The sequence below is a fragment of the Desmodus rotundus genome, chromosome 2 (genome assembly GCF_022682495.2).
Source record: "Desmodus rotundus isolate HL8 chromosome 2, HLdesRot8A.1, whole genome shotgun sequence".
Classification (NCBI taxonomy): domain Eukaryota; kingdom Metazoa; phylum Chordata; class Mammalia; order Chiroptera; family Phyllostomidae; genus Desmodus; species Desmodus rotundus.
Window position 1 is genome coordinate 174,024,544 of NC_071388.1, and position 19,782 is coordinate 174,044,325.

At 39.5% G+C, this 19,782-nt stretch overlaps 1 protein-coding gene across 2 annotated transcripts in view; it reads right to left on the reverse strand.

The window, feature by feature from the left end:
* Positions 1–15,891, reverse strand: part of STAT4 (signal transducer and activator of transcription 4) — a 97,880-nt gene extending 81,989 nt beyond the window's left edge. For both annotated transcript variants that reach the window (XM_045198502.3, XM_024564177.4), the window contains exons 1-3: positions 15,819–15,891; positions 13,250–13,378; positions 11,791–11,935 (exon numbers count right to left, since the gene is read on the reverse strand). In XM_045198502.3, the coding sequence (XP_045054437.1) occupies positions 11,791–11,935; positions 13,250–13,377 (273 nt within the window). In that variant the 5' untranslated portion in view covers position 13,378; positions 15,819–15,891. The remainder of the gene's footprint in view (positions 1–11,790; positions 11,936–13,249; positions 13,379–15,818) is intronic.
* Between the last annotated feature and the right edge of the window lie 3,891 nt (positions 15,892–19,782).

Here is a 19,782-nt window from a genome sequence, read left to right on the forward strand (position 1 = left end):
TACTCATGTAAATAGGTGGTCCTGAGTCAGTTGGATGTCCATATGCAAAAAGTCTGCCTTGACCCCTACCTCACACCAGACACAAAAGTCAATTCTAAATGAATCATATTCCTAAGTGTGAAAAGTTAAAACAATAAAGATCTCGGAAGAAAACTAGAAGAATGAGTTGTATGATCTTGGACTAGTAAAGATTTCTTAAACAGAACACAAAGAGCAGTAACAGTTTTTTAAATGAGTGAAAATTGGACCTTATTAAAATTAAGAACTTTGTTTATCAAAAGACAATATTTAGAAGAGACTGAAAAGACAGGCAACAGTGTGGGAGAAGATATTTTAATAATGTATCTGACAAAAGACACATTCGTAACATATAAAGAACTACAGACCAATAAAACAAAGACAGACAGAACAATTTTAAAATAAGCAAAACAGTCACTTTAAAAGGGGATATCAAAAGGGCCATCAAGCATAAGATTCTCAACACTGTTAATCATTAGGAGAATGCAGTAAACTTGTGATGAGATACCACTATACACACACTAGAATAAAAAAAAGATTGACAACAGCATGAGTTGGTGAGGAAACAGGGCAACTTAACTCACACACTTCGTCGGCAGTGCACGTTAGTACGACCACTGTGGAAAGCGGTGAGGCAGCATCTCCTAAATCCAGCGTCTATGTCATAGATAATATCTATTATCCAATTATACCTCAGAAAATATACTCAAAACAAATGAGTACTAAAGGATGCAAAGAATGATGTTCGTAACAGCTGTATGCCTAATGAGCAAAACTGGTATTAGTGTGTTTCCATCCACAGAAGAATGAACAAATAAATTGTGGCACATTCATACAATGAAATACTAAACTGTAATTTAAAAAAATCAAAACTATAGCAACAAACAACAACATGAATAAATGTTGAGTATAGTAAAAAAAGCCTAACCCTAAAATATAATTCTGTACAATTTCATTTGTGTGAACTTCCAAACAGTCATGACAAAGCTACTGACATGCAGTAGCTATCTTTGCAAGTGGTGTTGACCGGGAGAAGTATGAGAGCGTTTTGGGGGGTGCAATAAACATTCTACATCTTGATCTGGTGGTAGTTACAGGAATTATATAAAAAATAATTTTTTGGGCTATACAATTAAGATTGTGTACTCTCTATATATCATGTATCAATATAAGGGCTTTTTAAAATGTGACGCACTTTGCTCTAAATGCACTGTAATAAAATATCCAACACAATATTAGACCCCCATCTACACCTCTTTCAGTTTGACTGTATTTGCACAGGGTTAGCAGACACCCTCTTAATGAGTGAATCTCTCACAATCACTTTGCCATGGTGCTGAGTTTCATTGTGTTGAGGAACTTCAATGTCATTTGTACTCCTGGAGTTCAAAGAGTCAGAGCCCTTGACTTAGCTCCTGAGAAGTTGGTTATTGGTTCAGAAATACCACCTCCCCCTTCCCAGGTGGAGACTAGTTCTAGGATGTTTGTCTCCGGCTCCCTTTCCTTCAGTCCTTGCTCCTCTCCCAAGTTAGCACATTTCCCCCAGGATTTCCGATTAGTGTCTCCTTCCTTCCTCTGAACAGTTTTCTCAGTTCTTCCTGCTTCGGGTCCCATCCAGCCCGACCTTCTCTCACATGTGACATACGTTCTCAAAACACTTCTTCCCAAAGCTATTTCCCTTCATCATTAGAAACTGCTGATTGTAGCAAGAAAATTTTGTAATCTAAATTGTACTTATGTATTCTAAACTGCATTTGCAATAATGACTTGGCATTTGAAAGATGGAATGTAGTAAAAATAGTGAGGGGTACTTATTGCGATACGTCAGTATCCACATTTCAATGTCAGCTCAACTCTTCATTTATTAAAGAAGACACCGAGCCCCTAGTACATGCTGAGAATGCAAAGATGAATGTACCCAAGGAGCTCACAGCCTTGTGGAGGAGACAGGCCAGTATATTAGTTCCAGTAACTTCCCAATAACTTTCTACTGCACTCTATTTAGAATTTATCAAACTCATCTTGTTATCTCACTTTCCTCTACAGACCGAATCTTCATTATGCATTAATATCCATGCAATAATCCAAACTGAAACCGTCATCTCTCATTTCTTGCTCTCTTACATATTTCGTTATCTACTCATTCATTTACATGTCAATTTTTTACAAAATTATCTCACAACCCAGCACCTTTTTTTCATCCCTACTCCCATCACCTAGTTCAGTATCCTATTTCCTTTCCCTTAAACTGTTGCAATAACGTTCAAACAGGCCTCCATGCCTCCGTTCTCATCTCTGCCACAGTATCCTCCACATTGCTGCCGTGAAGTCTCTATCTCTGTCTCTCTCTATCGCTACTGCTTTCTCTGGAAAGGCATTTCGTTGTCCGAAGAAAGAAATACAAGAATCTAAAGGAGAAGATGTGATTTGAAGAATGCTGAGCTACAGAGAACCGATGAGATATTCATTTTATTCCAAAATAAATCCTGATACAGATGAGGTAGGCTATGAAAAACTGGTAAGTACGAAAAGCAGCTGGCTTTTTAAAAAAAGTTGGATATGGTACTGTGTTTATTTTGTTATTCCTGTGTTTTTCTACTGAGATGAAGATCACAGATTAAATGATAGAAAATAGGCAACTTCTTGAGTCCATAGGGACACAGTGGGTCTTGTCATATTTTAGGCACCAGCATAGTTCTTGACCACCTGCACCACGTTAGCATCTCATGTGTACCTAGAAGCCCACTCAGCAGCTGGGAGTGAGAACAACAACAACAACAACAAAAATAGATGACTATAGTAACAGAGAGCTGAAGGTCCGCTAGACTCTGACATATGCTTCAGTGAGAATGAGAATCAGAATTCAGGGAATGGACGAATGATCATAGGCTTAAGTAGTAAACTGTTAGAGAAGACTTAATATGGAGGGAGGCAGGGTTGGATACAATAAAGGCTTAGAGGAATATGCACAAAATGGTTCGTGAATGCAGTTTTGGGTGGGTGGGGTCCTGAGTTGATCGTGCTGGACTTCCAGTTTTGTGCCATGAACCATGGACAAAGACCTGCACCGTACCCCACCCACCTTCTGTTGGCTATCCCAAATTGTGCAGCAACCAAAATCTTGACAATTAATTCCCATTTCATCTTAAATGACACAATATACAGGTCTCGGAGCCTATGAAATATGAGCATTGTGAGAATGGCATCAGGTAATCATCTCGGAGGAAAAGAGATTCTGGGCATGTGGGGGGGGGACTTGTGGAAATAACTGGAGTGAATGACAAACTGGCTGCCACCCATGCGCAGCAAAATGACCTGACAGATTGAACCTGCATTCAGCTCTTTCAGAGTTAACCCAATGCTGGTACACCGGGTCCCAGGTCGAGGTCCCCTCTTCACCCTTCATTGTGTATGGTGCACAGAGGGGGAGAAAGGAGTGTGAACTGAGAAAGTAGCACAGGTTAGAGGAAAAGGGTAGATTCGGAGTGGCTCCGTGGTTAAAGCAACTCCCCCTGCACCTGGTATTGCAAAAATGTGTTTTGAGTCCTCCAAATTATGTTAAAAATCTCACTTCACCTGATACTCAGAACCAACAATAGGATTTTTACAGATGAGGCAAGAAGAAACTCACCACTTGTTCACCTTTTGAGAATCTTTCAGCTTCAACATGTATTTTTATCCAGGCAAACCCAAAAGACCTCTGAGAACCAGACCACGGTGGCACAGAGGACAGAACACATGAGGTGTGGGCTAGCTCCACTTGCACATGCCCCCTCATTCGCCTATTTGAAAACTCTCACTAATAGAGTCATTACCCTGGTCGGTTAACACCAAAACTCTGAACACAGCCTTCTAAGCAATGGAAATTTTTTCTCTGTTATCAGCCAAGTTTGCTGATGCCTGTTTCTCCTTACTTCCCCAACACTAGTTTTTGAATAATAGCCATAGAAGTTTCTGTAAATTAAAAACAAGAACACAGGAGATGTGAATTCTTTAGACTGTAAACTTCATGACTTCTCCAATGTATTCCTAGTGTTAAAATTTGATAACATCGTAAGGACTCATTAAATATTTGTTCACTAAATAAGAAGATTTACTATATTTATTTATAAAAGACGTAATACAAAATGACGCAGAAAGTATGAAAATATAGATGGATTCACTTGCCAGTTAGTAAATGGTAACAACAAAAAAAAGCCATACAATAAAATTTAAAGAGGAAAAAATAGCAAGTGGGTTAAAGGAGGGTGTTTTATGTTGATCTTTTAAAAGCCTAAGTCACCAGTATTATCTTGTATCTATGCTCCTTACAACACAGGAACAAATACATAAAGCAAAAATTTCTAGAGGTTTAGGAGAGGTGATAAATCCACTCTCAAAAATCAGTAAAACTTCCTAATGCATCTCCCTGATTCCTTCTTGGCTAACAAAAGTTCATTTGTCAGCCAGAGTGAGCTTTTTAAAACAAGTCAGTTCATGTCACACCCTGGCTCATATTTCTCAGCGGTTTCCCATCTCACTCAGAATAAGACTCAGATTCCTTAGCAAGGCTCACGAGCTTCTTTACAAGATGGCTCGAGCTCACTCGCCTCTTTAATCTCCTCACCTTTTTATTTCGTGTTTTAAGTGCATCCTTGTAAAAACCACAAGTTGTCTTATAACTGCTGATTTGTACATGTAATAGATATTATTTGAATTTTTCTATCTTATTTTGTGCTTTCAAATTTTTTAGACTGTCTTCATTTGTTTTTATTTTTAGTTTCTAATTTTTTCCCTTTTATTGAATTTATTGGGATGACACTTGAACAAAACTGTACAGGTTTCAGATGCACAGTTCTACCATACCTCATCTGTACACTGTCTTGTGAACTTACCACCCCAAGTCACGTCTCCGCCCATCACCGCGTACCCCCCATACCCTCCTCCACCTCCTCCACCCCACCTCCCTCACCCTGGCAATGACCATACTGTTGTCCATGTTCATGAGTTTTTTCTCTTTTCTTTTTCCTTTTTAGCTCAATCTGCTTACACCCCCATCCTCCTCCAATGCTTTTAATTTTTTATGCACTCAATTGTCACTTGATGTATTAGTCGTTCTGAAAGTTCACCATGCATACTTAGGATGTGTTTAATTTCCCATAGTAGTTCCTTCCATGAGGGTGTCTTTATGCGGAGCCTTCACCTTTGTCTAACAGTTTAGCCGTGCACAGAATTGTAAGTTGATGGGTGTTGTATTCCAGCTCTGTGAAGAAATTATTCTAGTATTCTCTAGCTTTTACTGTTTTCATTTGGCTTTCAGTTTATCTCTCATTTTTGTGTAGGAAATATACTTGTTCTCTTGTGCTTCTTTTAGGATATTTTCTTTCTCTTTGTGGTTTCTTTTTATTTATCATGCTTGGGACCTGTATTTCTAGAATCTAAGAATATATGGTCGTCTCCATGGCAGCTCCTACTTACAGTTCTGTTTTATAGTTAAATTTTTTTGACTGTAAAAATTCCTCTTAATTTGTGATAAGCTTATTTGTGCATGTAAACACCTATTATATTTTCTTTAGAATTTCTCTGTATTTTTATTTTTAAAGATTTTATTTATTTATTCTTAGAGAGAGGGGAAGGGAGGGAGAAAGACAGAGAGAGAAACATTGATGGGAGAGGAACATTGAGAAGTTGCTTCTCATAGGCATCCTAACTGGAAGACGGAACCCACAACCCAGGCATGTGCCCTGACCCTGGATTGAATCAGCGACCTTTCACTTTGTGGGACAAAACCCAACCAGCTGAGCCACACTGGTCAGGGCTAGAATTTCTCTGTATTTTTAGTAGAATTGTTTTTAAGTTTACCTAGCTAGAAATAGAAGTCAAAACTTGAATTGTGGACTTATTTAGATATGAACAATGAAAACACTAAATAATAAAGTATATAAAGCACCTCTCAAAAATGTATAGTTACATTCATTTGTAAAACAAAATGCTGAAAGTAAATGAAGTAAGCACTTGACTAAAGAAATTAGGTAACCTAAAGAGTTAAACTGAAGAAATAAGATGGATGCACCCCCAGACAGGTGAATGATATATGATCACAGCACCTGTGGGACAAAGGCATGGAACCCGAATGCTAACTGTACTGGGAGCGTGCAAAGCGTGCAAACCAGCGTAACTGTTTTGGGAAGCAGTTTTGGCATCATCTCGCACAATTAAAGATGCACAGACTCCATGATTCAGCAATTCCAGTCCTAGGTATAGATCCTAGAGAATTTCGTGCACACGTACACCAGGGAGCACACACAAGACTATTCAGACCAACATTGTTTGAAACACCAAAGAAATACTGGACACAATCCAAGTGCCCATCAACTGCAACATGGATAAACTGTGATGTATTCACACAATGGAATACTCTGTAGCAACGAAAACTAATAAATGACTGCTACACGCATCCACATGGGTGAATCCCAGGAACTCTGTTGAATGAAGAAAGAAAGCTGTGAAGAATAAACATAGTGTGATTCCATTTATGTGAGGCTTGGTAACTGGCAAGCCTATATTTTCTAGGGATCCCAATATATGTGGTAAAACTGTCACAAAAGGGGAGAGACTGATAAAAGCAAAATTTAGATTAGTGGTAACTCTGAGTAGAGGTGGTGCAGAATGGGGAGACTTCAGACATACTGGTAGCTACCGGGTTTAATGTCAAGAGCAGCCTGCACTCCAACCTCCTAGCTGCGTATGGTACATGTATAGGTGACTTTATCTTGGCAGATTTTGGATTATTTCACATTTTCTTTACATTTTTCTGTACAACTTTTATTATGAATATGCACCCATTTTTTTAAAAAGTCTTTTTATCGGAGGGAGAAAGGCAGAGAGAAAAGTTGTTATAGACTGAACATTTGTGTCTCCCCAAATGCTAATGTTAGTGATAGTAGGAGGTAGAGCTTCTGGGAAGTGATGGGGTCATGAGGGCCACGAGGGCAGGGGCCCCACGGATGGGGGTCGTGTCTTTACAAAGGAGCCTCAGGGAGTTCCCCGGCCCCTTCCTTCCACCACGTGAGGTTACAGTGAAAAGACTGCCATCTACGAACCAGGAAACTAACTCAGACATCAAATCTTGGATTTCCCAGCATCCAGAACTATGAGCAATAAGTGTCTGTTGTTTAAAATCCACCCATAAGTTGTGTTTTTGTGATGGCAGCCCAAAGAGAACGAGAGACAGAGAGGAAGGTGAACAAGGAAAAGAGGTTTGTGATAGGAAGTCAAGAACAAAGATCTAGCAATCAAGGTCTTAGGCACTTACGCGGATGGGTTATAAACTCATGCCCACACAAAGATCTGCACATAAGTGTTAATGGCAGGTTTATTCATAACTGCCAAAAAGGCATAAGGAAATTGTAATATAGGAGTCCCCACTTATCTGTGAGAGGTATATTCTAAGACCCCTGGTGAATGTCTAAAATCACAGAAAGGACTGAATCCTACATATAAAACTGTAGATGAAAATAAGTCAAGATTGCATTTTATACACCTAACCTACCGAACACCGTAACTTAGCCCAGCCTACCTTAAATGGGCTCAGAACACTTCCATTGGCCTACATTTGGCAAAATCACGTAACACAGTGAATGTACGGTAGAGCATCAGTAATTTACCCTTAAGATTGCGCAGCTGACTGGGAGCTACGCTCACCGCCACCGCCCAGCGTCACGAGAGAGTCTTGTACCGCATATTGCTTGCCCAGGAAAAGATCAAAACATAAAATTCAAAGAATGATTTCTAGTGAATGCATATCCTCAGTCAAAAAATCCTAAGTCGAATCACCATAACTCGATGATGTTTGTACTATGTTTTTCTTTTTTTACCTACATACCTATGATAATGTTTAATTAATAAAGTACGCACAGGAAGAGACTAACAGCAATAACTAATAATAACATAGAACAATTACAACAATATACTGTAATAAGTTAAGTGAAGGTGGTTTCTCTCTCCACACAACATGTCTTACAGTGCTGTACTCAACTTTTCAGTTGAAGGAGGTACTTTACAGCTTCTCCTTGTCATGTCTGAATTGCCACCATCACTACTCCTGTGGGCTGGGGCCATTGTTAAGTGAAATAACAGCTACAAGAACACAAGCACGGTGGTACTGTGACAGTAGAGCCGGATCTGGTAACCAAGACAGCCAAAGGGTGGACAGTACGCTCAGCACAGACACTGGACAAGGGATGATTCGCATCCAGAGCAGGCTGGAGTTGGATGTGTGAGGTTTCACTATGCTGCTCAGTAGAGCAGGCACACAATTTAAAACTTATGAATTATTTATTTCTGGAATTTTCTATGTAATATTTTCAGTGGACTTCAGCTAACTGAAACCACAGGAAGTGAAACTGAGGACTATTGTAATGTATCCCAATAGATTCATCAATTGTAACAAATGTATTACACCAATGCAACAAACATGATGATAATAATAGGAGAAACTGAGGAGGGGGGTATGGAGAGAAATTATATGAGAACTTTCTGTATTTTCTGCTCAGTTTTTTCTATAAAACGAAAACTGCTCTAAAAAAATAATGTCTATTGGTTTTTTAAAAATGTCCAAGAATAAGTTAAAGCATTTGTGAAATATCTGGAGCACATAATTTATTTTTAGAAAATCCTAACACAGCCCTTACCACATACTTTCGGCCAGAGAGTGTAAATACCTTGCCCTGTGACACGCAGAAAGTAAGTCACAGAGCCAGGATTCAGCCTAGGGTCCTTGCTCTTGGCCTTGACCTCAGGCTGCCTCCCCTTAAAGGGTATGAGACTACCTAGACCCAGTGCTCACAGCTTCCCATCTTGGAGCTTGCTTCTATTCTTGGTTCAGTGTTTTTTTTGTCTTTTATAAAAGCCATTCTGAATTCTTACCAGAAGAAGATGTGATATAAAATAGAAAATTTAAATATTGAAATTGGAGACTTCAGTTGCTCTATAAAGAACTAAAATAAATATACCTTATACCTGCTTAGTTCCCCTGGTACCATACTGTTTGCTCTTTTTTTTTGCTATAATAGTGAAAATAAATCGTATTTTAAATTCCAGAGGATGAAAATGCTTAGACCAGATAAACACAGTGTCAGTAATCTTTTGATAGATTTTTTTCCTCCTTTTTTTGGGTGGGGAACACAGTATGGTGTTTTATTAAAAAGACTTGTCTTATCAGAAAGAAAACAAAACCCACGGGAATATGCCAGATTAAAAGGAAACATAAAATGCAGGGTTTGTTTAGGTGTAAGACCATAGGTGATGATGTTCTTTATTACTATCTTCTACTGTGTTTGCATTAAGAGAAATAACTAAATGAATAATATAAATAATATAAATAAATAAATATAAATAAATAAATATAACTAATATAAATAAAATGAAATATGTAGAAGCACAAGAAACAAGTGTTTCTGTCCATTCAAAAGATCTTAACTAACCACACTATGTTTTGAGTTCCCACTTTGTAGTAGAACCATGCTGAGTACAAGAGCGAGGGAGGAGGAAGGTCGCAAAAGGAGGTCAGGCTTTTACCATCAAAACGCCTGTGACCTGCTTAGACACAACCAGCACAGATGAGGTGCTGCTTATCTTGCAACCCGCGCTCCAGGAAGGCTGAGAATAAGGCCTACATGCAGCTGAAGGTTTCCTTGCTGCATGGAGACCTCCAAAGTTCGCCTACGGATACATGGGAACTGGAATGGAGGAAGAGGGATGGCAGAGCATTCCTGGCCATGGGACCATCATGGACAAAGTCATTCAAGAGTGGGCTTTGGGAACAAAGAGTAGATCTATTTGTATATTTATTCTTCTAAGGCAGGGATGTTGAGCAGCTTGAAATCATTTGTTAGGAAGGGTCTACAAAGGCAAGATGCCAAAGGCCAGTGACATATGCAGAAGAGTTTGTGCTTGAGCTGAAATGTGACTGGGAGTTACTGTGGGTTCCCAAGCTCCCTTGTCATCTGATACCCACCCAGAAAAAAGGATGGGCTGTACACGTACCCCTGATCTATACTAAAAAGGTCCTGCTCTTCTCCCTAACAGCACAAATCATTTATCGAAAGCCAATTTTTTCTTGCCAGAATGAAAGCCCCAGTCTTCCTTATAATTTCAAAATGTAAGTAACAATCATTCTCACTGACATAGAAAGATACGGGAATCCAGAAAGTTTAAATGATTTGCCCAAGGACACATTTTGAGAGTCAGAATTTTCAAAGACCATGCATTACCCATTTTCCCCATCTTTGCCCCTCTAGCAAAGTATGCTTCTAGGCCAGAGGTCAGCAGAGTTCCCTGTGAAGGGCAAGATTCATTTGACACAGACACACACACACACACACACACACACATTTTTACTTTAGGCTTTAGGGGCCGTACGGTCTCTGTTACAACTTCTCAACTCTGTGGCTGGAGTGCAAACGCAGTGCTAGCCACCGTGGGCTGCGTTCCACTAAGACACAGAAAGTTCAACTTCGTATCATCCTCTTGTCACAGATGTGTTTGATCATACTTGTGTATTGGTTTATTTTTATTTTTTCAATCACTTAAAAATGTGAAACCCATTCTCAGTCACACAAAAACCAGGCAGGGGCCACATTTGTCTTGTAGGAAGCCATTCAGGTTTACTGATTAGGGCATTAAGCTAATGAAGCCAAGGTTAAATGTTTCATCTCCATAGCAGACAGTTTGCTTCATGCTGTGAAAGATCCTGTTTCATTGGCAACAAGCTATTTTTCTAGCCCGTGCTGAAGTATCTCGTAAATGTGTACGGAATTACAAGGACAAAGTTGGCTCAGGGCAATTCAAGCCATAATAAGAAAAAACAATCTATATGACCCTTTCACAAATGTTAGAAACTTCAAACACATTTCTTTATAGTCTAGGCACGTTTTTCTAAGAATATATTCAGTGTAGTTTGGGATACTAAGAATGCCTCCCCGAGAAATGGCACATGTACTTTTCATGTTATCCAATGTGCTGTACAGGCAGTCAGTACATACTACAGCTGTCTGTGTTCAGAGTTCGTTGTGTTAGCACCTCTGGGTTTAGCTTAGTATTGGCCCCCTTAATTATTTAGATCCCTGACTCACTTCATTCATTCTTCATTCATCCTTTAATCAACGAATATTACACATCTACTATAAGTTCAGCTTTGTGATGGGTGCTGGGAATTCCAAGCTGAATATTAAAGTCTCTGCTTCAAGGACCTCACAGTTTGAGGGAGAAGACAAACACAGAAATAACACTAATGTAGAATATATTAAATGCATGGTGTAACCTGTTCAGGTGCTTCAGGTTTTGCCTGTGTGGACCTTTGGAATAGGTTGGCTAGGGATTTGAACCAAATCTGGAAATCACATGCAACCATAATGTCTCCATCTATGAATGAAAACAATGCTAACTCAAAATTGTTACGTAAGAGACAAAGGCAAGGGAGGACTGGGGGCTAGCCGTGATCCTTCAGACCCCTGTTGCAGCATTGTCAACTTTGGTCATAACTATCCAACAGTCACATGCGGATCACACACGCCCTCCCCGCTGATAGTGAATTTTAGATTCAAAATTTCATAAAAAACAAACATTGAGTACTGAAATAAAATTTAACACAATTTAAAATGGTAAGAGAATTCAGATTTTATCCTATTAAATCTGGTTTGAAAATAATATAGAAGTACATATTTGATTTTTTAAAAATGAATTTAGGACTTAAGAACCCAAATATTTGGAAAAAGTAGAATGCATTCTCACCTGAAGGACTTTCCTAATTCTTTTCAGATTGTGAATCAAGAGCAAGTTTTTCTCTTTGGAGACTCGACCTAGCTGGTCATCCAGTTGTCCTAACAAGTTCTGAAGGAGAATTGTTGCCATGGTTTCATGGTTAGAAGCTGCCTCCCTAAAAAATAAAAGTGTTATTACACAGTAGGAAACAATGAAGTAAAATGTCTACCTTTCTACCCCACTAATTTTAAAGTGATAAATTTATTCCACAGTGATAAGCATTTAAAGATTTTTAAAAATTGAATGGTATACATGAAAAGATACTCAATATCACTAATCATTAGGGAAATGCAAATCAAAACACAAGGAGCTACTACCTCACGTATAATAGGATGCAATTATGGAAAACACAAAATAAGCGTTGGTGAAATGTGCAGAATATGGGTCCCTTGTGCATGGCTGGTGGGAATGTAAAACAGTGCAGCCACTATGGAAAACAGGATGAAGAGTCCTTAAAAGATAAATATAGGATTACACACAGCAATTCTTCTTCTGGGCGGATACCCAAAGGAACTGAAAGCAGTGACTTGAACAGATATTTGCAGACCAATGTTCATAGCAGCTTTATTCACAATCGCCCAAAGGTGGAGATAACTCAAATGTCTATTGACAGATGGATAAACAACATGTGATATAGAAAATTATTCAACCTTAAAAAGGAAGGACATTTGGATACATGGTACATGAAATAGATCATGAAAAAATATGCTAAAGGAAATCAGTTGGTCACAAAAGGACAAATATCGTGTGCTTACATGAGGTACCTAACATGGTCACATTTACAGAGACATTAAGTAGAATGGTGGTTGCCAGGATCTGGGGAAGGGAGAACGAGGATTTATTGTGTGAGTATAAAGTTTCAGTTTGAAAGGATGGAAAAGTTCTGGAGATGGATGGTGGTGATGGATGCACACAAAGTGAACATACTTGATGCCATTAAACTCTATGCCCAGAAATGGGTAAAATGATACATTTTATATTATGTGTATGTTATGATAATAAAAAAATCAGACAACAGTTTAAAGCAAAAATTAAAAAAATTAAGTGGCACAAGGTAAATAGAGCTTTAAAGAATGTTTATAAAATATACTGAGAAAAAAATTTATTTACATTGATTCTGTGATAGAGAATTGATATTAACAATAGATTTAATTCATGGCTTTTTAATATTTAGAAAATTATTGGAGTTTTCACTCACAGGAAAACAAAGCACCAGCACCACTAAGTTTTCATCTACAGTGGATGAAACCAGAAAGAACAATGATTTTTCTCCTTTGAAAAAGTATTGCAAAACTTTGAAAAAGTTTGTTCATCTGAAAAGAATGCACCAATTGAGTGAAAAGTGACCCATAGAATAAATCCATATGGATAGAATATAAAGCATCTGTGAATTGACCTCTAGGAGAAATACAATAATGTTTGATCTTACCAGTCCTGATTTTCAATCCACTGGGCCAGCAGATGTCGGATTTCCATAGGAAAGTTGTCATCATAGAATTGATCTACTTGCTCCAAAAATTTGATTTCTAACTGTTGGACTTGATTCCACTGAGACATGCTATAAAACAAGGGGTAAAATTAGAGTTTAAAAAGAATGTTAATGACTGTGATACATATTATTCTTTTCTTAGATTTCAATAAAGACAATGTTGTCCATTAGTTAAGTAACTGAAGAAAGATTATTTACCTTTTATAGTCAGTCAAGTAAAAGAGAAAATGTTTTCAATTCAAAGATAAAGCAATTATAAACTTTTCTGTAAGTCATCCCTAATGAAGGGAACAGGATTCTCCCTCTGGCCCCAAACCACCTCCTTCTTTGCTCTAACAGGAACTCCTGGTCAGCCTTGTCCAGGAAGCTTTCACTCCCCACCCCACCCCCATCTGTCTACACCAATTTGTCTTCTCAACAAGTTCCTTCCCTATCCCTTGCTCCCTCTACACTAGTAGACTTTAAGCAACTTAAAGGCAAATAGCATATTTAACTATACCTTCTAAGACCCTCTTAAGGCTTTTTATGTGAAGAATACCCAATAAAAGCTTGTTTTATATGGAATTGCCCAATCCTTTTGTCTTCATTTCAGATTTGTCTGACTTCTAGATTCAGCCTTATGCTTCTAGACGCCTAGTCTAATTCCATCTTGGCTTTATGAAGAGTTTCATGCACGCATTTTTGTGGGCTCTAATTCTTTCAGTTCAAAATATCTATGAACCAATGGATATTTTCATTTATCTCTGTGATGATCCACTGTGGCTGGGAAAGCCTTTAACATTTACTTTTAATCAGTCTCTGGTCTGGTGTGCTCTGACACTGGCTACACCCTCAAGTTACATGAAGAAGAAACCACCCTTGATGCGTATTTGGTAACCTGTCATAAAGCAAAAGTTACGTGTTTCCCCACATAACCCCACTCTGGCCAACTTAGAAGCTTTACACATACTTCCTAACCCAGGGAAATTAATATGACGTCTCCTTGAAGTTACAGTATTTTGCTGTTTTGAAAGTCAAATTTTTATTGCTTTGTCAGCAATTCTAGATTAAAGGAAAAAGTTTTATAGGATTAATCACCATGGTTTTTCAATCTATCTTGTAGGTAAGTTAAAGTTTATTTCTGCTTGAAGAACATTCATAATTAATTTAATGTAATTCATATATGTATTTTCCAGGTTTCACATGAAACCATTTTGTGGCTCCTTTTCCCAATTTAAATGTATAGAAGAAAATTATTGCCAATGTTATGCTAAAGAAAAAAAAGAAACTTTGAAAAAAATATTTCATTTGCATATAACTGTATATTTATGAAGACTTTTACACATGACAAGTCTAGGCATATTGTAAGTGCCCAGCTACAGTGCTTGTCAAATGAATGAGTGGCCCTCCTAATGTTGTGAATAGGGCAGGTCTTATCCCAACTTAAAAATGAAAAAAATCTGAGGGTGAGAAATTACTTCTGCCCAAGGTGCACAGCTTTATGAATGACCCGAGGTCTCCTGACACCAGACACATCTCTCCTTCCGGACGCTGGGCATATATATACCCCACACAGAGTTGGAACATTTGCTCGTATGCTACTATCAACATTGTCCTGCTACATCCCCTCCATTTAGTCTAGTTAATGACAAGAGAGAACATGAGCTGAAAACAGCATTACAACTGTAATTGGTGCTATTGTTAAATCTGCTATGATTTGGATGGAAATCTGTTTTCTAACAAAGAATTAACTGAACTGAATTTATCCTAAAGTTAGATCACTCTTAGAACCTCAGTCCACCTCCCAGAGGGCTGAACTCCACTCTGGGAAAGGAAAGGAAGGATAAGGCTTGTATTCACAGGGCTGCCTCCTCTGTTGCAGCCTCCAGAAACGCCGTCGGACATTCTTCAGTGCCTTTCTTCGCTTTCACTCTCCAGAGAGCTGGTTCCTCTATCCCAAGAAAACTATGGAACATTTCTTTTGAAAACCAAGTGTCTGTCTATTCTCTTTGAATGCCTGACCCTAGAAGATCTATATAAAGAGGCATTTTGTTCCATTATCAGGGAGCTAATTGTGCCTTGTCGGCTCTGTGACCCAGAGCTTGCAAAGCAGATGATCTGCCCTGAAATATCACTTGCTCTCATCAAAGCCACAATCACTGATTATCTCAGCTGTGGGCTTTTTTCTGAAACCCAGATATGCAATCTAATGTCAGACATTATAACTCACAGAAGCTGGCTAAGAAAGTGAAGAGGGTCTCACTCTCAGCAGCTGGCAAGGACACACCTCCGTATCAGCCACAACTATCCCACCCACTGTTCAGATTCCGGAGAGACCTCCGCCTGGGCACATCTTTAAATCATGGAGTCGGATGCCTCGTTTTAAAATCACTCATCCTCAAACAAGTTAAAATGAAGTAACTATCAAAACACCAAGTAAACAGCAAAGCCTCAGCAGCACCCTGCGTGAGCATTTCCTGGCCTGTGCTTCTCTGAAAAAGAAACATGAAGTTGTGATCTGCTCACTTACCTGGCTCTCTCAGCCCAGGTCCCAGCTATGCTCAAGTCCAAAGCCAGAATCACCCCTCACTGTCACTGGGGCAAAGACGCTGACACCATCCTCAGTAGGGGATTTGCATTTCTCCTCCCACTTGAGGCTTTCCTGTGCGTCAGTGTTAGCGTCTATGGGACTTTACTTGGGTCGGTTCCCACCCACTCTCTATTCTAGAAATGCTAAAAAGCAGAAAGAGTTGTGCTCAAGCCCTTTTAGAGGGCACCCCTCCCCTCTCATCCCCATCAGTCACCTGCCACTGCAGGTGTCCCAGGTGGTTAGGAGGTGGGAGGGTGTGCGGGGGCTACACACTCTCATTTTCTTCAGTGGTTTCCCCAGACAATCTAAGACCTCCTGCAGGATTACTTACCTGCTGCTAAATTCCTGGCATCCTGGCTTCTTCCTTTCAGACTCAACTCACCCTGGAGCCAGCTCCTGGGACAGAAGGGGACGGGTGGCCAGGATCAAAACAACAAACTCGTTCATAGACTCTGCCTTGTTCCAATTCAGCAGGGTCTACTCCCTGGGAAGAGGACAGCCTCACCCAAAGTTGTGGGCCAGCTCCTGTGCAGGCTACTGAAGCCTGCCCTGCTGGCCCCACATCCTCCTTCCCACCCCAGGAGCCCTGTACCTGGTTGCTGTGGTATATGCTCCTCTCCCTCACAGTCTGCTCCCATACCTGCCCAGAGCAATGCTGTATGAAGGAAGGCCTGCTTCATGACTCGCCCCAACCAGACTCCACACACCTACAGCCTCTGGATTCTCCTCCTCTTCCAGGTGACATAATTATCAGGTGCTCCAATATTCCACTCCTCTCCCTTGGGAAAAATAAGTTAATCAACCCCAAAGGCACACCAAAGGCACACTCTGGTCAGCTAGACTTGGTCCTGGCGACTTGCACACTGGGTGTTTTCCAGGAGCTTAGGCGGCTGTGTCCCCACGTGAAAAAAGTGCCTAATTCAGACCACTCCATTACCTACGGGGAAAAGCCTGGTTTTCTTTGGGGAAGCAGTCACTGTCTCTAGAAAAAAGACCACGTTCTCAGCACTCAAAGTTCTGTACAATTTGGTCCCTAGGTACCCAGGAAACCTCTGCCCACTACAGGAGCCCCTGATCCGATGCAGACCAGCCTTCTCTGCTTCCTAGATTATTAACCTCTCATATTTCAGTATTGGTGTTTCCTTCATGTACAGTTTCCTCCTCTAACGTGTCTACTTGTTGAAACCATATGTTTCTCAGGGAAGATTTCACGGATGGCTGCCCCCCGCCCCCTGCCGCCAGCAACTCTTCCCTGCTCTGAGTTTTCATTGCACTTCCCATCCAAACCAGCACTGTCCAAAAAGAAATAAAACTTGTGCCACATGTGTTTAAGTGTTCTAGTCACCACATTGAACAAGGGAAAGGTGAAATTAATTTTAGTACTATAAATAAACCAATACATACAGAATATGAACATTTCAGCATAGAATCAATAGACATAATTATTGTGATACTTTCACTCCTTATTTCATACTAAACCTCTGACGTCTGGTGCCTATTTGGCGCTTTCAGGACACCTCAGCTGGGACCACGGCTCCATGGGGCTAGTGGCCACCCTATTGGACAGCGTGGTCCACACCACTCATTTAGCACTTTTCATTTCCTGCCTCATTGTTAGTCATGCTGAGTTTGCAGGTCTTTGTCACCACTGTATTCCACTGTTGAGTGTCTGCTGTACAAAGCAGAGAGTTTGTTCCCTTTTCCTTGTACGAGCCTCACCTTGGGGCTCCCCCAGCAGTTCTCCAACTGTTTGATCTCATGGCACCGTTATACTTTTAAGAACTGTTGACAGCCCTGGAGGTTTTTTTTAATATATGTTACTATTCTGTATTGAATTTTTATTTACTGTATTAAAATTAAATCTTAGGAAAAAATTAATTTTTTTCATTTAAAATGACAATCATAAAACCATTATGTGTTAAAATAAACAATTTTTATGAAAAACAAGTATATTTTCCATCACACAGAAAATTAGTGATTTACATTTTTGAAAATCTCTTTAATGTCTGGCTTCCAAGCCAGGCAGCTGGATTCTTAATAGGTGTTTCTGCCTGTGATCTGCTGCAAAATACTGTTTTGGTTGAAGTATCTGAAGAAAATCTGGACTTACACGGATATGTAATGGGAAAAGGGAGGAGCTCCGTGGCCTTTTTGGATACTGTGGATATCCTTCTCAGATGCCACACCCAAATCCAACAAGTGGTAGTTCTTTAAGGGTTATTTGCTCTGTGGAATGTGAAGACATGTCAGCAAACTATGTGTACAGCACTGTCACCAAATCCATTCATGTATCTTGTGTTTTGAATGGAACTTTCAGCCACTCACGAATATCACACTTTGGTCATTTGGAAAATACTGGTCCACTGAATTACGCAGATTTTTTTAATGCCAACACACTTTATCATACACTATCAGAAAATCACATCAGTTCACGTCACCAGTGATCTCATTAGAAAAGTATTTTAAGTATTGGGAAGCTGTTAAGCTCATAGTGAAGATACAAGTTCTCCAAATTCTAATTTTGCTTGCAAGTTCCAATTTTATTCTTGGAAACGGGTATTGCCAATTGTTTTCCATGAAGAGAGAGCCTCACTTTGTTCATTTTCAGAAAAATGTCTTCCAAATATCCAAGTCTGAATTAGTATAGTTTGTCAGTTGTTCTTTCAAGTAAAAATGGTGTTCTGTAAAGAAAAGTGGCCAGTACGGTGGGCAACTCAATCATCCAAGTGTTTTCCTTGAGACCAACATCATATGCTAGCAAGTTCACTTCCCTTTCATCACATAGAATAGTAAGGAGAGATGTACTCAAGGTCTGAGGTTTAATAAAATTAATTTTCATGCATCATTGAAAACTTTTTTTAAAAAAGATTTTATTCATTTTAGTTTTAGAGAAGGGAAGGGGAGAGAGAGAGAAAGAGAAACATCAAAGTGTGGTTGTCTCTTGAGTGCCACCTACTGGGGACAACCCAGGCATGTGCCCTGACTTGGAATCGAACCAGTGACCCTTTGGTTTGCAGGCTGGCACTCAATGCACTGAGCCACACCAGCCAAGGCCATTGAAAACATTCTTATGTCAAACTGGTATGTAAAAAATTTTAAGTCTGTGGTGGTAGAGAATACAATGACTATAGGATAATTTGGCACCATCCCTTAGTTCATGCTATGGTACCATCATTACCCACCATTGCTTTGGAACCATCAGTGCCAATGTCAACGGAATAAAAAGGCAGAAGAGTATTATTATAAAAATAATTTTAACTTCTCAGACTCCCTGTAAAGGTCTTAGGGTCCACCCCCAGGGATCCACAGACAATACTTTCGAAATCTCTGCTCTGTCCACCATATCCTACCTATTGTAGTCGATTTACCCAGAGGGAGGTATCATGAGGAACTCTCAACCCAAATGAACACTTTTTTTCTTGGTACAAGTGTCCGCCCTAAACCTGTCTCCCTTCCTACTTCATGAACTGAGCCAGGCTTCTAAGAAATGGTATCTTTCTGCTTTGCTTCTCCTTCTTAAAATCAAGTCTAAATAACTACAGGCTTGCCTTGACTTCAGGAATCCCTCAGAGAAAAAGAAAAGGAGAAAAATACAAAGCAAAACCAAACAAAGAAAAACATCCTAAAGTGAAATCCTCATAAAAGTTCCCCAAACTCAGAGGCCACTACAGATTCCTCTGTCCCCTGCCACTTATCCAGTAATTGTTTTAGTTATAAATCCTACTCCTATTTTTTTTTTACTTCTTCCCAAGACAGAAATCTCAGGTTATAGACTTGAAGAAAAACAGATTCTAGTTCTGATGTCACCACTTTAAAGCTACCTAACCTGAGTCCCAAACTTTCTATAAAACGGGATATTATATCCCACACAAAATTGCTAGAAGATGCAAAAATCTAATGTAAG